General features: G+C 40.3%; 1 protein-coding gene across 12 annotated transcripts in view; it reads right to left on the bottom strand.

Annotated features, from left to right (window-relative positions):
• GRID2 (glutamate ionotropic receptor delta type subunit 2) overlaps positions 1–13,079 on the bottom strand; it is an 809,145-nt gene that overhangs the window by 59,380 nt on the left and 736,686 nt on the right. For all 12 annotated transcript variants that reach the window (XM_064416952.1, XM_064416954.1, XM_064416953.1 and 9 more), the window contains one exon: positions 5,427–5,593. In XM_064416952.1, the coding sequence (XP_064273022.1) occupies positions 5,427–5,593 (167 nt within the window). The remainder of the gene's footprint in view (positions 1–5,426; positions 5,594–13,079) is intronic.

Raw genomic sequence — 13,079 nt, 5'->3', positions numbered from 1 at the left:
GGATAGACTGGTTATTTTGGATGGTCAAGAAATATTACCTTGGGTGTGGTTAAATTTTTAATTTAGTATCCTGATTTTCTGAGAAACTACCTTGTTACTGTGTGCTACTCTGAAGTTAAGGCTTTCATTAACAATGACTATATCTGAGTAAATTAAGACTGGATTCTCATGTCAGATTGCTCAGAAACCTGGAATCAATTTTGATTTTTTTCCCTCTCACTAATATAATTTCAGTCATATGAATTTGTGACATCATCTAAGAGCAGACTCTCAAAATTAAACTTTTCTTTTTAAATTCAGGAGTTTGCTTGAAGTCAAGTAATTCTTCCAACTTGCAGAGTTTCTTAATTTTCTGGAGTCATGAGAAAAAAATGTGCTTTGGGTGGATTTAGCTAGATTTTACTAGTCTGTCCACTATATATTTCAGAATGTTGTACATACAGCTCAGAATAGGATTTCAATTCTTAGCAAACTACTGAGAAAAAGCAAAGTTGATCTCTTACTAAGGCATCCACTATTCTGCAGGTGATCCCTGTATTTAATAATGAAAAAATCAATTACATCATCATTGTTAGTGCTCTGCAGGGTTAGGTATAATCCAAAACTCTTATTTCCCATATAGCTGGTAAAAGATAAGTCAGAGAATCAGTGACACTTTCTTGGGCTTTCATTAAAAGAATATTAAAAAAAAAGGGGGGATCTTCTCAAAGAAAGGGATACATAGTCCCAAAGGCAGAGAAAAATCAAGGCACTTAAGAATAAAGCAATTTTCCTTGTACTGGAGTCTTTGGACATAAGTGACCTCCAAGACATATAATAAAAATTTAAGGAGAGAGAATTAATGGTGAGGAGACTGGAAGAACACATATTTATGGCTCAGGGCAGGAACTTTCTAAGACTTGGGATTTTGCTGATGAGATGTAAAAAGGACAGGAGAATATCCATACCATTTATTTAAAGCAGCTGGCTAATGATTTGCTAGGGGGCAGTGTGAAATGCCCTACAATGGCTCTCTTCTTTCCCTCCAAAGTTTTGGATATCTGAAATATCTGGATATCCACTTGCTGCTAGGGAGGTGTCCCTGGGCTTGCCATGAGGAAATCATTATAACTGTCCATTTCTTTTCCCCCCTCAGGAGAAAAAGACGTGATTGACTTCTCTAGCAAGAGCACAGCTTTGCTGTGACTTTCTGTGAATAATGTCAAATTCAGACCAGGGTTTCTGCAGAAGCTATAAGGCAGCTGTACCTTCCATTCATTTTGCCCTCACATACCCCCTTCCCACAGACAACCACCAGGAATTATGGAATTGTTGCTGCTCCTCTTGGCACTCAGACAACTTTAGGTGCCCATGAGCTTATGCTTGGCTGGGGCAATTGTGGGAACACAGCTGATCAGCAAGAAAGAGTCCCACACTGTGGGCTGTAAAGGCCAGCTTGCCTTTTCCTTTTTATTCCTCCTGTTGTCACTGTTCCCTTTGACCTAGAGGGAAGAACACACATGGATGCTCTTTGGAATAAGAGGGGTGCAGAGCAACCATGGCTCGATTTTTCAGTGGTTTTGGGTGCTGACAGGTTCCAGCTAAGTGAAAAGCTGGCTGCTGGCCTCTGCTGGGCATGGGATTAGTGCTTCCTGTCCCTATGCCTCCAGTGTGCTGTGCAGCAGGGACTGTAGTGCAGGAGAAGACAGTGCAGCAGCAGAGAAAGTGGGAACATGAACAGGATTCCAGTGCTTTGCTGCCACCCCTCCTTGACCCCCACCAAAAGCCAGTCACCAGCACAGCACCTGAGCCATTGCTGCAGCACTGCAGGAAGCACAGACATCCTATGAAATACTCTGAAAAGCTACTGCAATTATATTTATACCTCCTAGGGGTGCAATGGAAGTTTTAAAGTTTAAGGCTGAAAAGAATTCTTAACAGGTGTCAAATTTAGTGTCACCACACAGCTCCTCATGAACCAAAAGACAAATCCTTTTCAAGCTCTCCTAGGAAATTTGGCAGTTCCTATTATTACAGCCCCTGTCATTACCTTGAAAGAAAAATATATAGAGAGGGAAAACTGACATGCTGCCTGGAGGCTGCTGGTGCTCAGAAGGTTAAGTCTTAGTGGCAAAGGAAAGAGGACAGCAATCTACCTGAGCACATCACCTGGCTGCCTGGTGGCACAGCCAGTTGTGTTTGTTAACATCTGCAACATGAACGAAGTCATCGGGATGCCTACAACACCTCCATCTTTCAAATATTACCCAGCTTATTTCCTATATTATTTGTGTTACAGCCACATATCTATTGTCAGGATGGACCCAAAGCATTTTTTTCCAGAGAAAGCATGAGGCAGGGACTGGTCCCAGATGCTGTGTGGAACCCCAGCTGGCTGCTTTGCCAGCCCCGTGCAGCAAAAAGCCAATCCCCTGCTGCAGTCAGCCCATTCACTGCTGCTCACATCTTTGTTTTGGCACAGAAGGGATTCTTTTGCCTGTGAAAAAGAAGGGTCTCAAAGACCCTTTTTTGACACTGCTTCCTGTCGGTAAACTTTACCATGGAGTTACCTTGTCTGCAGCTCATGCTGTGGAGCTTCAGACAGAGGGGGTGAGTGTTTACCCCTCTCTGTCTCTTTCCCTGTTTCTCTAGGAATCACCTGTATGTTTGGAAAAGGTACTGAAAAGTTTTAAATGCATGCCTGTGCTTCCTGTACAGAGAACAAATTCTCCTGTAAGCTTGCCAGACCTTTCAGAGCTGCACCCTGGGGATTTAACACTGTGCAGCTTATGGCTTTATATGAAATTTCTTAAAAGAGAAGGCCTGTATTTTCACATAAATATATTTATTTTGGGAAAGATCAAGAAGTGCCAATATATTTTAAACCAGTTCCCTGCTGCATTAAAACTGTGAAATATTCATGTGAACATTTGCTAATCCTATACAATGAATCTATTCCTGTCTCTCTATTTAGCATGCAGGCTGCAGCTGCTGAAGGTTGTTGAGCCTTTTCATTAGGAAGAAATGTAAGGATGATGTATGAAAACCACCTGGATGTAAACTTAAGGAACAGTACAGAAGGGTATTAAGAACAAAACCTCGTAAGCTACCTTGTAAACATGATTTCTCTTTCACATGTTTGTTCTTATATGGTCTTTCACTGCTGTAAAATGTAAATTTATATTTATGGACATAATTAGAAATGCTATATAATATGCTCTTATAATACAGAAATAAGAATATAAGCACAGCAGCACACACATTTTCAGAATATATATCTCAGGCTCTCTAAATTCTGCAGGAAGCAGTATCACTACAAGCAAATTCCAATTTCTCTGTTCAGCCATTATTCCTCCTAATGTAATGAGTTATTTTCTCACCAGTGCTAAGTTCTGCATATCCATCCAGATCCTCCTGTGGCCCAATATCTGACAAATAATCCCTTTCTTCATCTACCTGAACTCTGACAACTTGAGCAGGAAATCAAAAATGAGTGCCTATGATCCCTGATTCCACCAGGGGACAACATATGACCTTGGGATTTCATTTATATCTCCTGATGCTATGGATTCCCTAAGCATTAAGTGGAAATAGCATTTGCTTTCCTGAGAGATGCTAATATTTAAGTATTGCTTCGAAGATCCTCAGATAAAAATGCCTATATATGTGCAAATTTTTATGCTTCCTTCTGCTTTCCTATAGCTCCAAGATATAATAACACACTGAAAAGCCAAAATTGTCTTATGAAATAAAATTGTACTTGGAAATGTCAGGCCTGCACAGACCAATGATCCAGGAGTGGCTGAAGGCAGAGTATCAGAAGAAGCTGTAACCCAGCCTCTCCATGTGCCGAGCACCGCGGCCAAGGAGAAACTCTCTTACCAGAATCAGCCACAACCACTTTCCCCCTGTGCCAAGAGCTGTACCCAGTACATAAGCCCTGTCACAAGCAGTCTCTGAGGGCACTTGGGAGGCATCCACCTTGGCTTGCAGAGCAGCAATGGTGGGCAGGAAGAATGTGGGTGTGAGCTGTACCACATCCCTTGGCAGTTTCACTGTGTTTGGTAATAAAGACACTCTGAAATTCCCTAACATCTTCCAATTTTTGTACTCAAACTTACAGGGATAAGGCTGTGGAGAGGATGACTTAACACCTTGACAAGCACCTGAGAACAGGTGGAAGAATGTCTTCGGAAGATTACAAGAAGGAATCCTACTCCTTTGTTTTGCACAGGGATCCTGAACAGCAGAGTGCCAGAGACTTTAAGCAGAGCCAGCTTGGACAGCTGGAATACGAGAGTACTACAGTATTTGGTAAATATCTGCCTGGAATACCCTTTTTAATATACAAAGCATATACATGTTTCATTAAAATTAAATCTTTTGTTGAACCTGTGAAGTTTTTTACTATGTTGCTGCTACATTAGCGCAAAATTCAGCAGTGTCACTCCCAAAGTGGAGCAGATTCAAAGAATCCAAGTCTTCCCTGTTCATGCAGTAGGTGTGAGCAGAAAGCGATTGCTCTGGATCTGTGCAGTGTTACTTACTGGCTACTTTCTCCCCCACCATGGTCTTTAGACAAAGGCAAAGACAACAGTCCAAATAAAGCATATTTTGTATGTTTACCTGGCAGCCACACAAGAGAAATCCCACTGCAGCAACTGTAAAATTTTTCTTCATACAGACAACAAAAACCAACAGAAAGCAGGTTGAGAGACCAGATTCAGAATGAAAAAAAGGGTCAGGAGACTAGCTCACATATTCTCTTAAGTGCCAACCTGCAGATATTATACTTTTTAAAAGCTTAGCAGGATTTTTTTACATTTCACATACATCTTGATTTAGGAATCAATACTGGAGTGAAGGAGAACTAGGTATGCAAAGGCACAATACATACAATTAATTTAGTATTTCTGATCCCAATAGAAACACAGTACCAGTAGCATCTCTAGAGATGGCACTTCAGTGGCCCAAGAAATTGATTAGTACGGGGATAAGCACCTATGCTTTTGGGTACTAACAGGGGTCCTTCCACCAAAACATCAAATGTTCTTGTCCATCCCCTTTAGTTTTCCCATCAGTGTCCAAACTCACTTTTTCTTTAAGAAGCAGCTTCTGTAATAGGAAGGGTTGAGTTATGCTGACTCTCTATAACAAATGAAGCAATTCTTTCCTCATTTTTCTGCTAATGAGGTTGAGTTTGTCTCATTAATGCTTTTCAAAAGAAACAAGAACAATTCAAATAAGAGCAACACAAAGTGTTTTGAATGCAGTTTCTCGAAAAGTGAATAATTCAATGTCTTGGATAAAATGAATGTGTACGCAAGAAATGAAGTGGATCACAAGTACAAGATGTTTTTCCTTTGCCGAAAATTAAATTAGAAGAAGGGTCCAGAACTGAGAGAAGCCCCCCCTCAGTACCTGCTCCTCCTGCTCCAAAGGCTTACCTTTGTGAGAAGACGTCCCGGTAGGGGCTGCCGTGCTGCAGGGCGATCCCGTATCCCCGGTCCGCCACAGTGTTCCCAACCGTGTAGAAGGAGCACTCCGCGTCGTTGATGGCCACGTACTCCAGCACCGCCGCGTCCCACACGAAGGCATAGTTCCCGTATTTCACCTGCGGCAAACACAGGAAAAGCTCAGGCTATGGGCTGCCATGTCCAGAAGGAGATCAGTGCACCTGGAAATGGGGCAGTTTCAGCAGTCTGCTCTTTAAAGGAAGTGAATTTTGGGTGCCCAAATGCTGCCTGACACTGGTGCCATGAAGGGCTTGGGCTGAGCACCTCGGCTGAATCTGAAGAAATTTGGCCTGAAAACAACATGCCATCAGTGACACAGTGCCATGGAGGAAGTATGGACTCTCCCTTCTCAGGCAGCAAAGGAGACACCATGGTCCCTGCCCCAACACTAAATTCCACATGAAATCCCCTGTAAATGCTGTAAAAACAACCATTTGGAGGGAGGGTAGGTGTTCCCATTGGGAGAAGCATGGCTATCCAGAGGGAAGACCATTGTTCAGGATGGTCCACATTTCAGTCATGCTCCAAGTTGTGACAGACTTCACAAACACCCATTTGTCTTATGAGTTCCGTGGGTAAGATCACACCAAGTAGATTTTTTTGGGATTACTTTTCTCAGCATGAGGCATTTTCACATATCTTCAAAGACTTTCACAGAACAGGATCATGTAAGCCATTTTAACTGTTTGACTATGATAAATCCAACCAGCTCATTACACTGAAAAAGCTTTTAAAGTAATATTTCCCCAACCATTCACATTTGAAACAAATCCAGATTAAAAAAAAATTAATATATGTGATATATACAAAATGAAAGCATTTATTCAGAAGCAAGCCTTTAAAACCAGAAACTCAGTCTATACAAAAAAATTAATTTGTGCTTTCCTGATGTATAATTTTTTTTTTTCCTGAAAAAACAGTAATCTTTAGGTGCTCTACCAAACCCAGATCTTTTGCTGGTTTTCTGTTTCCTTGGTCTCTATGTCAGACCTGCAGAATCCCTCTGTTTTTTTCCTGCCCCTCTGCTTGGCTTCATTTAGCTTTTTCCCTGTGCTGTATTAGGCAACTAAGCTGTAAAGCTAGGCTGAATCCATTGACTTTGTACATCTAATGGGAATAAATACGTGACAGCTAAGTGAAAAGTAAACAAAACACAAAAAGGCCATGTGGGGCCAGGCAATCCAGAGAGAATTCAAAACCAAGTCAGCATATCAAAGTAAGCAATGTCAGTACATCATTTAGATTAGGCTTTGACAATGTAGATTATGTTTTTAAAGACTGTTTACATACAAAAGTTACTGAAGCAAGCCCCACCGTCTGCTTGCTCACAAGATGTAGTGCACAAGGAATGATTGCATTTGGGACACATTCCTTTTTACTGCAGGCCTGGCAAGGGAATATTTCCTATTTCCATCTGTAGGCATGGCAGGGGGAGGATTTGTGCAAATTTTGGAGCAGAAAGGGAGCCATATTATCTGTGGACTCCACAGGACTTACAGGATAAAGAAAATTCTTTTCCAAGCGCACACACACACACACACAGAGAAATGCAGGACTGGTCCAGTTTTAATCTTCAGGCTCTGGAAATTGTCAAGAATGTTTTTTCTCTCCTCCCAGTGGAGGTTTAGGTTTATCTAAACAGGCAGGGAATAATGGATAGAAGTGAATTTGCAGTTAACAAACAATTCAACTTGTATGCTTGTCCTATATGTACTGCCACTCACAGAGCTCTTCCTAGCATGGGTTGTTCTGATCTTCCTGCAGGCACCACTTGAGTAAGAAACAGCAGACTGAGAAAAAAGTCCTTCCTAGGAGAATTTAACAGGATAATGACTCAGCCTGAAAAAGGATCATGATGTGCAGAGAACAAGGGAGGGAAATAGGAAACAAAAGCAGAGGATCAGAAGTGGGCAAATGAACCCTGAAAAGGATCAGATGGACTTTCTGAACAAAAGAATTAAGGAAAAGTGGGGTTCAAAACCCAAGTAATTTTACATGGAGGACATAACCTTTGAGGTGACGGAAGGAGCAGAGGGTTATGTTTTGACATCTGCTTTTGTCCTAACCTGCCTTTTTATCATCCCAGTGCATTGAATTCACCTAACTGCTTGTAAGGAGACCTATCAGCTGCTCAGCTGGTCTGGAAAAATTCTCTTGATTTAGCTGCTTTGCTATAAAACAACTCACAAAGAGAATATATGAAAGTGGTAAAAGCACTTACTGTCAATAATATCTGTGATGAAGTGGTATATGTAAGATCATCAGAACAGAGCTCATAATATCACAGTTCAGGCTCCCATGAAGATATTACTTTTCATAGATAACATCACAGTGAGCCTCAGTTAAAGTGCATGGGGCACAAAAGAGATTGAAGAGCCAGAAGGGATCATTCCCATCACCTACCTTCAACACATGATTGCTTCATGCATTAAAATACATTCTTTTTAGCATTTTTGCCCTATTCACTTACAAATCTCAGGAATTCAAAACCGTGGAGCAAACCTAAGTTGTAATTGTCATGCTTGCAATCCCTTTAGAGAACTATTTCTTGATCTAACATATTTCATTGCTATTTAGTGTATTTATTCTTACTATCTTTTTTTTTTTTTTTTAATACATAACTTTCCTATGTCATTCCTAGGTATTTTTGCTCTGCAATTTTAAATATTCACACTTTGAGGCTGACACCTTTCAATTATTGATGGATCTTTCTGTTACTTAGCTGAGCTAGATACAGCTTTATTTAATCTCTCCTTGCAAATCTTTGAGTTTGGCCCTCCCAGCAGCAGTGACACTACTTTTGAACTGTCGCCACTTCTTAATTTTTATGCATGGGAGAAACACCTGTTTCACTAAGAGAATCAGTTATCTGCCAGCTCTGGAGCTATAGGATTTCCTTTTTAGCATACCCTTCTTCTGAGAATCAGTCTAAACTCCTTGCCCAGGGATCTTTCACACAGCTCAAGACTGGCTTTAGCTTAAAGGACTAAGAATAAAATTTTGCCAGAGTATAGCATACCTGGAACACTGCTGATATTTTACAGATTTGCACCTACTATGGAAAGAGGAGATTATGCTCTCTGTAATAGGACAAGAGAATTTCAGACAAAATGTCAATTAAAAACTTTTATCCTTCTCTCTTTCCCTCTTACCATGGGAAGCACATATTGTGCAGCTCTTCATTAGCTATGCAGAAAACTTCTACTTTTGGGCCTCAAAATCAACAGCAAAAATCCCAGCTGTGTATTATAAGAAAGAGTTAAGGAACTTACTTTCAGCCAATTATGGGAGCAAAAGGAAAGCAGAATCTCCTTGGGAAAAAAAAATAAAAAGGATCCTTGTGACACATGTAACTCACTACTCTCAGAAGAACTGCATCCCTGATTCTACATTGCCTCACCATTATATTGGTCTTTTGTGTAGAGAGAAGAACATTTCGGGATGGTGGCAGACCTGGATGCTGTTCACACACGGCCACGCAGCCCTGGATGGCCAGGGAGGAGTTTGAGGGAGGGCAGCACATTATCATTCTGCAGCAGCCCCAGCTCTCCAGCCCACCAGGGCATGGAGAACTGACACTTCACTCTCCTTCCCTGTGGCTTCCTGCCTGTCACTATGGCAGAGGCTAAAAACACTTTGAGTATCTGATATCTACTGTCATAGGAGAAAAAAAAACAGAAAACCACCAACAAAACCAGGCAAAATAGAAACTGTTAGATGTTCATCAGAGTATTTTGAACTCATGCACTGCAGTGGTCATTAAGTGAAACTAGGAGGTGTGGTACCACACAGAAATGCTTGACTTGACTTCATGGTCCTGTGAGCAATTCAGAAGGGGTTACTGTAAAAAGGGTTGTTTCACAGAACAGGAGTCATCAGCACATAGACGTTAAAACTACTTCTATAGGGCTGTTATATTTCTATTTTCTATCACTGAACACTTACAAAATTTTTCTTTGCTGAAGCCCTGTCTGTAGATATTAGCTAAAATTTATCCTGAATGATTCCACCAAAAAACCTGTTGAGTTATAAGAGGAAAACATTTAAAGCCATTACTCTGTTGCATATGCACATATTTTATGCCAAGAGGGATATGGATAGTATTTCTTGTTACAGCTAACCCACTCATGCAGAGTTAGTTGAATAATGTATTTGTGTACAACTCTGGCATTCTAAAAGCACATTTCTAGGTCTAGCAAATGCTAAATTAAAAAAAAAAAGTAAACAGCAACCAATTGCTGCAATTTTTCATACTTGTATTCTTCAGAAAATATCTTTTCTGTACTTTGAATTCCTCCGTAAAAGAAATACAAAGAATCCTCATGAAAGAAAAAACAAAAACCCACAATAGATTGCAGGTTAAAAAGAACTGACACTTATTTTTCCTGCAGACTTCTTTTAAACATTTCATTGTACATAAAATGTGTTAACTGTTGTAAAAAAATGGAACTCTTAAGGCCAGGGAATCTTAAGTTTAAACTGATTAAAACAATATTAATTTTCTAGAAGAAAGTCTGAAAATTATTGGATAATGCTGATGAAGCCCACTTTCTGAACCCCCTGTGCCTACACTCCTGAGACACAGTGGTGGTGCTGTTTCTACTCCTTTCCACTATCAGTCAGGTGCCAAGTGCTGAACACCTTTCCCTGCCTATGAAGTTGTCAGCTGCAGTATTTGTTGTATTTTAGCCAAAAACAGAAGCAGACTCCTCTGCAGCATAGCAGCAGCGGCTCCAGCTCTGACCTAAACCCAATCAAGGACACTGATTAATTACCTGCTCCCTACAGCACTTTGAGGGTCCTGTTCTCCAGAGCAGGCCATTCCACTGCAGTGACTATAGACAGGAAAAAACACCATCCAGTGCAGCTAGCTAGACCTGTGCCCATCTGTGTGGGGCTGAGACTTCGGCATATATAAATCCATAAATCACATTTTTGATACACTCTTGCCACGTTCAGCAAGTGTGCAGCAGCTACAGCCTGCAGAGGGCTGTGCTCCTCTCTACAGAACAGCCTTGCCAAGGCTGCTGTTACACAAGGAATGAAGGAGAGGGGAGAAGGTTGAATGAACATTTGCAAACAGATGAGCCAGAGCTGGTATAGGTAATGTGAATATTGTACTCCAAAGTGCAGAAAGGAAAAGATGAAATCTGAGGTGGAAGCCTAAATCTAGATTTTCAGATTGTCAGATGTTGGCAAACAGCTGGATGGCATTCACAAGAGGAGGTGTTTTTTCAGCAGAAGGGAATGGAAGCACTTTCCATAATCCTCTTGCAAGAGGCCAATGAACTTGCTGTTTGTCAGGCTGCAGCAGAAGTCAGATCTGCCTTCAGAGAAATTCTTATTTGCTAATTTGTTCTCCTCAGGGGAACAAGGTTTCAAGTCTTGGTTTTATTCACAAAGGGCACAAATCTAGCTGACTTCTATCTGGATCCCAGTCACATAAAACCTTACATTTTAGCTTTGTTGAATAATGCCACTGATTTACAAAAGTAAATATTTTCATACATCCAAAGCACAGTTTTGGCAATTCTTGCCCCACACTCTTGTAGGACAGCATGTGTGGCTGATCTGCGTAACTTAAGAGTGAAATGCAGTCATGCAGTCAGGGAATCTGAATTTGACTGACAGCTCTCTGCACTGCAAGACAGGAGCTGGATTCCCACAGTAGTATTAAAGCACAGAAGAAAAATTAATATATATATATATATATATATATATATATATATATATATATATATATATATATAAACTCTATTCAGTCATCAAGGCGCTACTGCTACTACTACCACCACCTTTAATATGTAATTTTGCAGAGTCTATAGAAAGTTATTTAAATTCAAGGGCACTATTTGTAAAATACTGAAATGTATTCTTTGTACTTATTCAAACAGAAAAGCGTGGAATCGTTTCTCAAAGCATCATTGAGCCCAGGTGCAAACTGCAACAGGAAAATGAAACACCTGGAAGCTCAGGGGAAGAAAGAAGAGGTTAGAAATCCCAGCCTCACCTCCTCTTCATTATAAAGTTTATCTTTCACTACAGTGCTATATCAGCTTGAATGGCATGTCTATTTGTTACGCATAAGACTTAATCAGGAAAAACATTAATTCCTCATATGCAACCTGCCATCAATTTCTTGAGAAAAACCTCATGATCACAAGTTCACTTGTTCCACTGGGCATGCCTTATAATTCATCCAGAATAGGAATTACTCAGGTATGAGAGCTCTGTAATGAGGGAGCACCACAGTGTCAGAACTTTCCCAGTGCTCAGTGCCTTCACACTTTGCCGTTGTAATTAAAGGCATCTTGTTATTTTATTTCTTGTTAACTTACAAGTGGAGCAAAACAGTGGAGGCCAATTGAAGGCACATTTCTGAGGGTGGTGGGGGAACAGAGCCAGCTGCTTCTTCAGGTAACCACAGCAAAGCATTAAAAACCAGCAGATGAGGCTGATCACTGACATGCAGCTAAACCACAGATTTGCTACAGCAAACATTAATTTCAGATATAAGAGACACAAGAGAAAAAATAAATCTCAGCAAAGCAGGCCTTTGAAAGGTAAGGAAGCAATATCTTTTTTTATTATGCCAGCTTTTCACCTGTTTTTTGACAACTAAGTGCTGCAGATAGCAATGCATGCTATTTTAAGAGTATCAGTAGTGAAGGTCATATATGAAATTATATGAAAGCACTTCAGAAAATTAGATCTGTGGTAACCAAGTGGTAATCTCAATAACGGGGCAAATTTAAATCAAATGTTGCTAAAGTGATTCCCCTCTTCTGATAAATTAATATTTTTGTGGCAGTTAATTCCCAATAAAAGAACATTTAAATGAGGAAACGTACATGGGTCAATACTCTTCATTTGGATAAAAAAATAATTTGCAGATTGAAGTACCATGAAGAAGTTAAAGAGAGGTTAATATAGAAAAGCAGCATCCCTCTTTATATGAAATCAATCCGGTATGATGCTCACTGAAGGGTTCTTGTCCCACTTCTTTAGAATAGAATCCTAACTGCAGTTCTTGGGCAGATTCATTTTTCAAAGACATGCTTACTGAATACGAAGTGCAAGGAGAGAAAAATCATTTAAAGTCAAAAAACTACTCATCAAAACCATTCATCAGCTGAAAAAGAACTTTAACCACAAGAAAAATCTTTGCAAAACTACCAGTGACACTAAAAAGTCTTCAGTAAAAGCTCATTTGAAATAATACTTTCATTTTTGAAACTTATTTTAAAGAAACTGACTTATCTTTTAGCTTTTTATATTCCTTGTACATAAGCCCTGACCACTTTCCTAGGGGGTAATAGGATTCATGATGTCCCACTACTCACACAAAAGAATTTAACTATCTTCTTTAGAACCATTGTATTCTTCCCTTTTTGATAAGCATCTCTTGCGGAGACATGGAAGGAGCCAGCTTGGTCCAGACATGGTGGCCGGAAGCTTCAAAAGAAAAGCTTCCCAGCCCCTCTTTTTCCCCTCTCTGAAAGTACACTGCACAGCAATTTTGGATGTTTCCCCTCGTTCTGCTGACCTGCAGGACACAGGGAGCACTGACTGCTGGCAACCTGC

This window comes from Passer domesticus, chromosome 4 (assembly GCF_036417665.1).
Source record: "Passer domesticus isolate bPasDom1 chromosome 4, bPasDom1.hap1, whole genome shotgun sequence".
Lineage (NCBI taxonomy): Eukaryota > Metazoa > Chordata > Aves > Passeriformes > Passeridae > Passer > Passer domesticus.
This window is presented reverse-complemented; position numbering and strand designations above follow the sequence as displayed.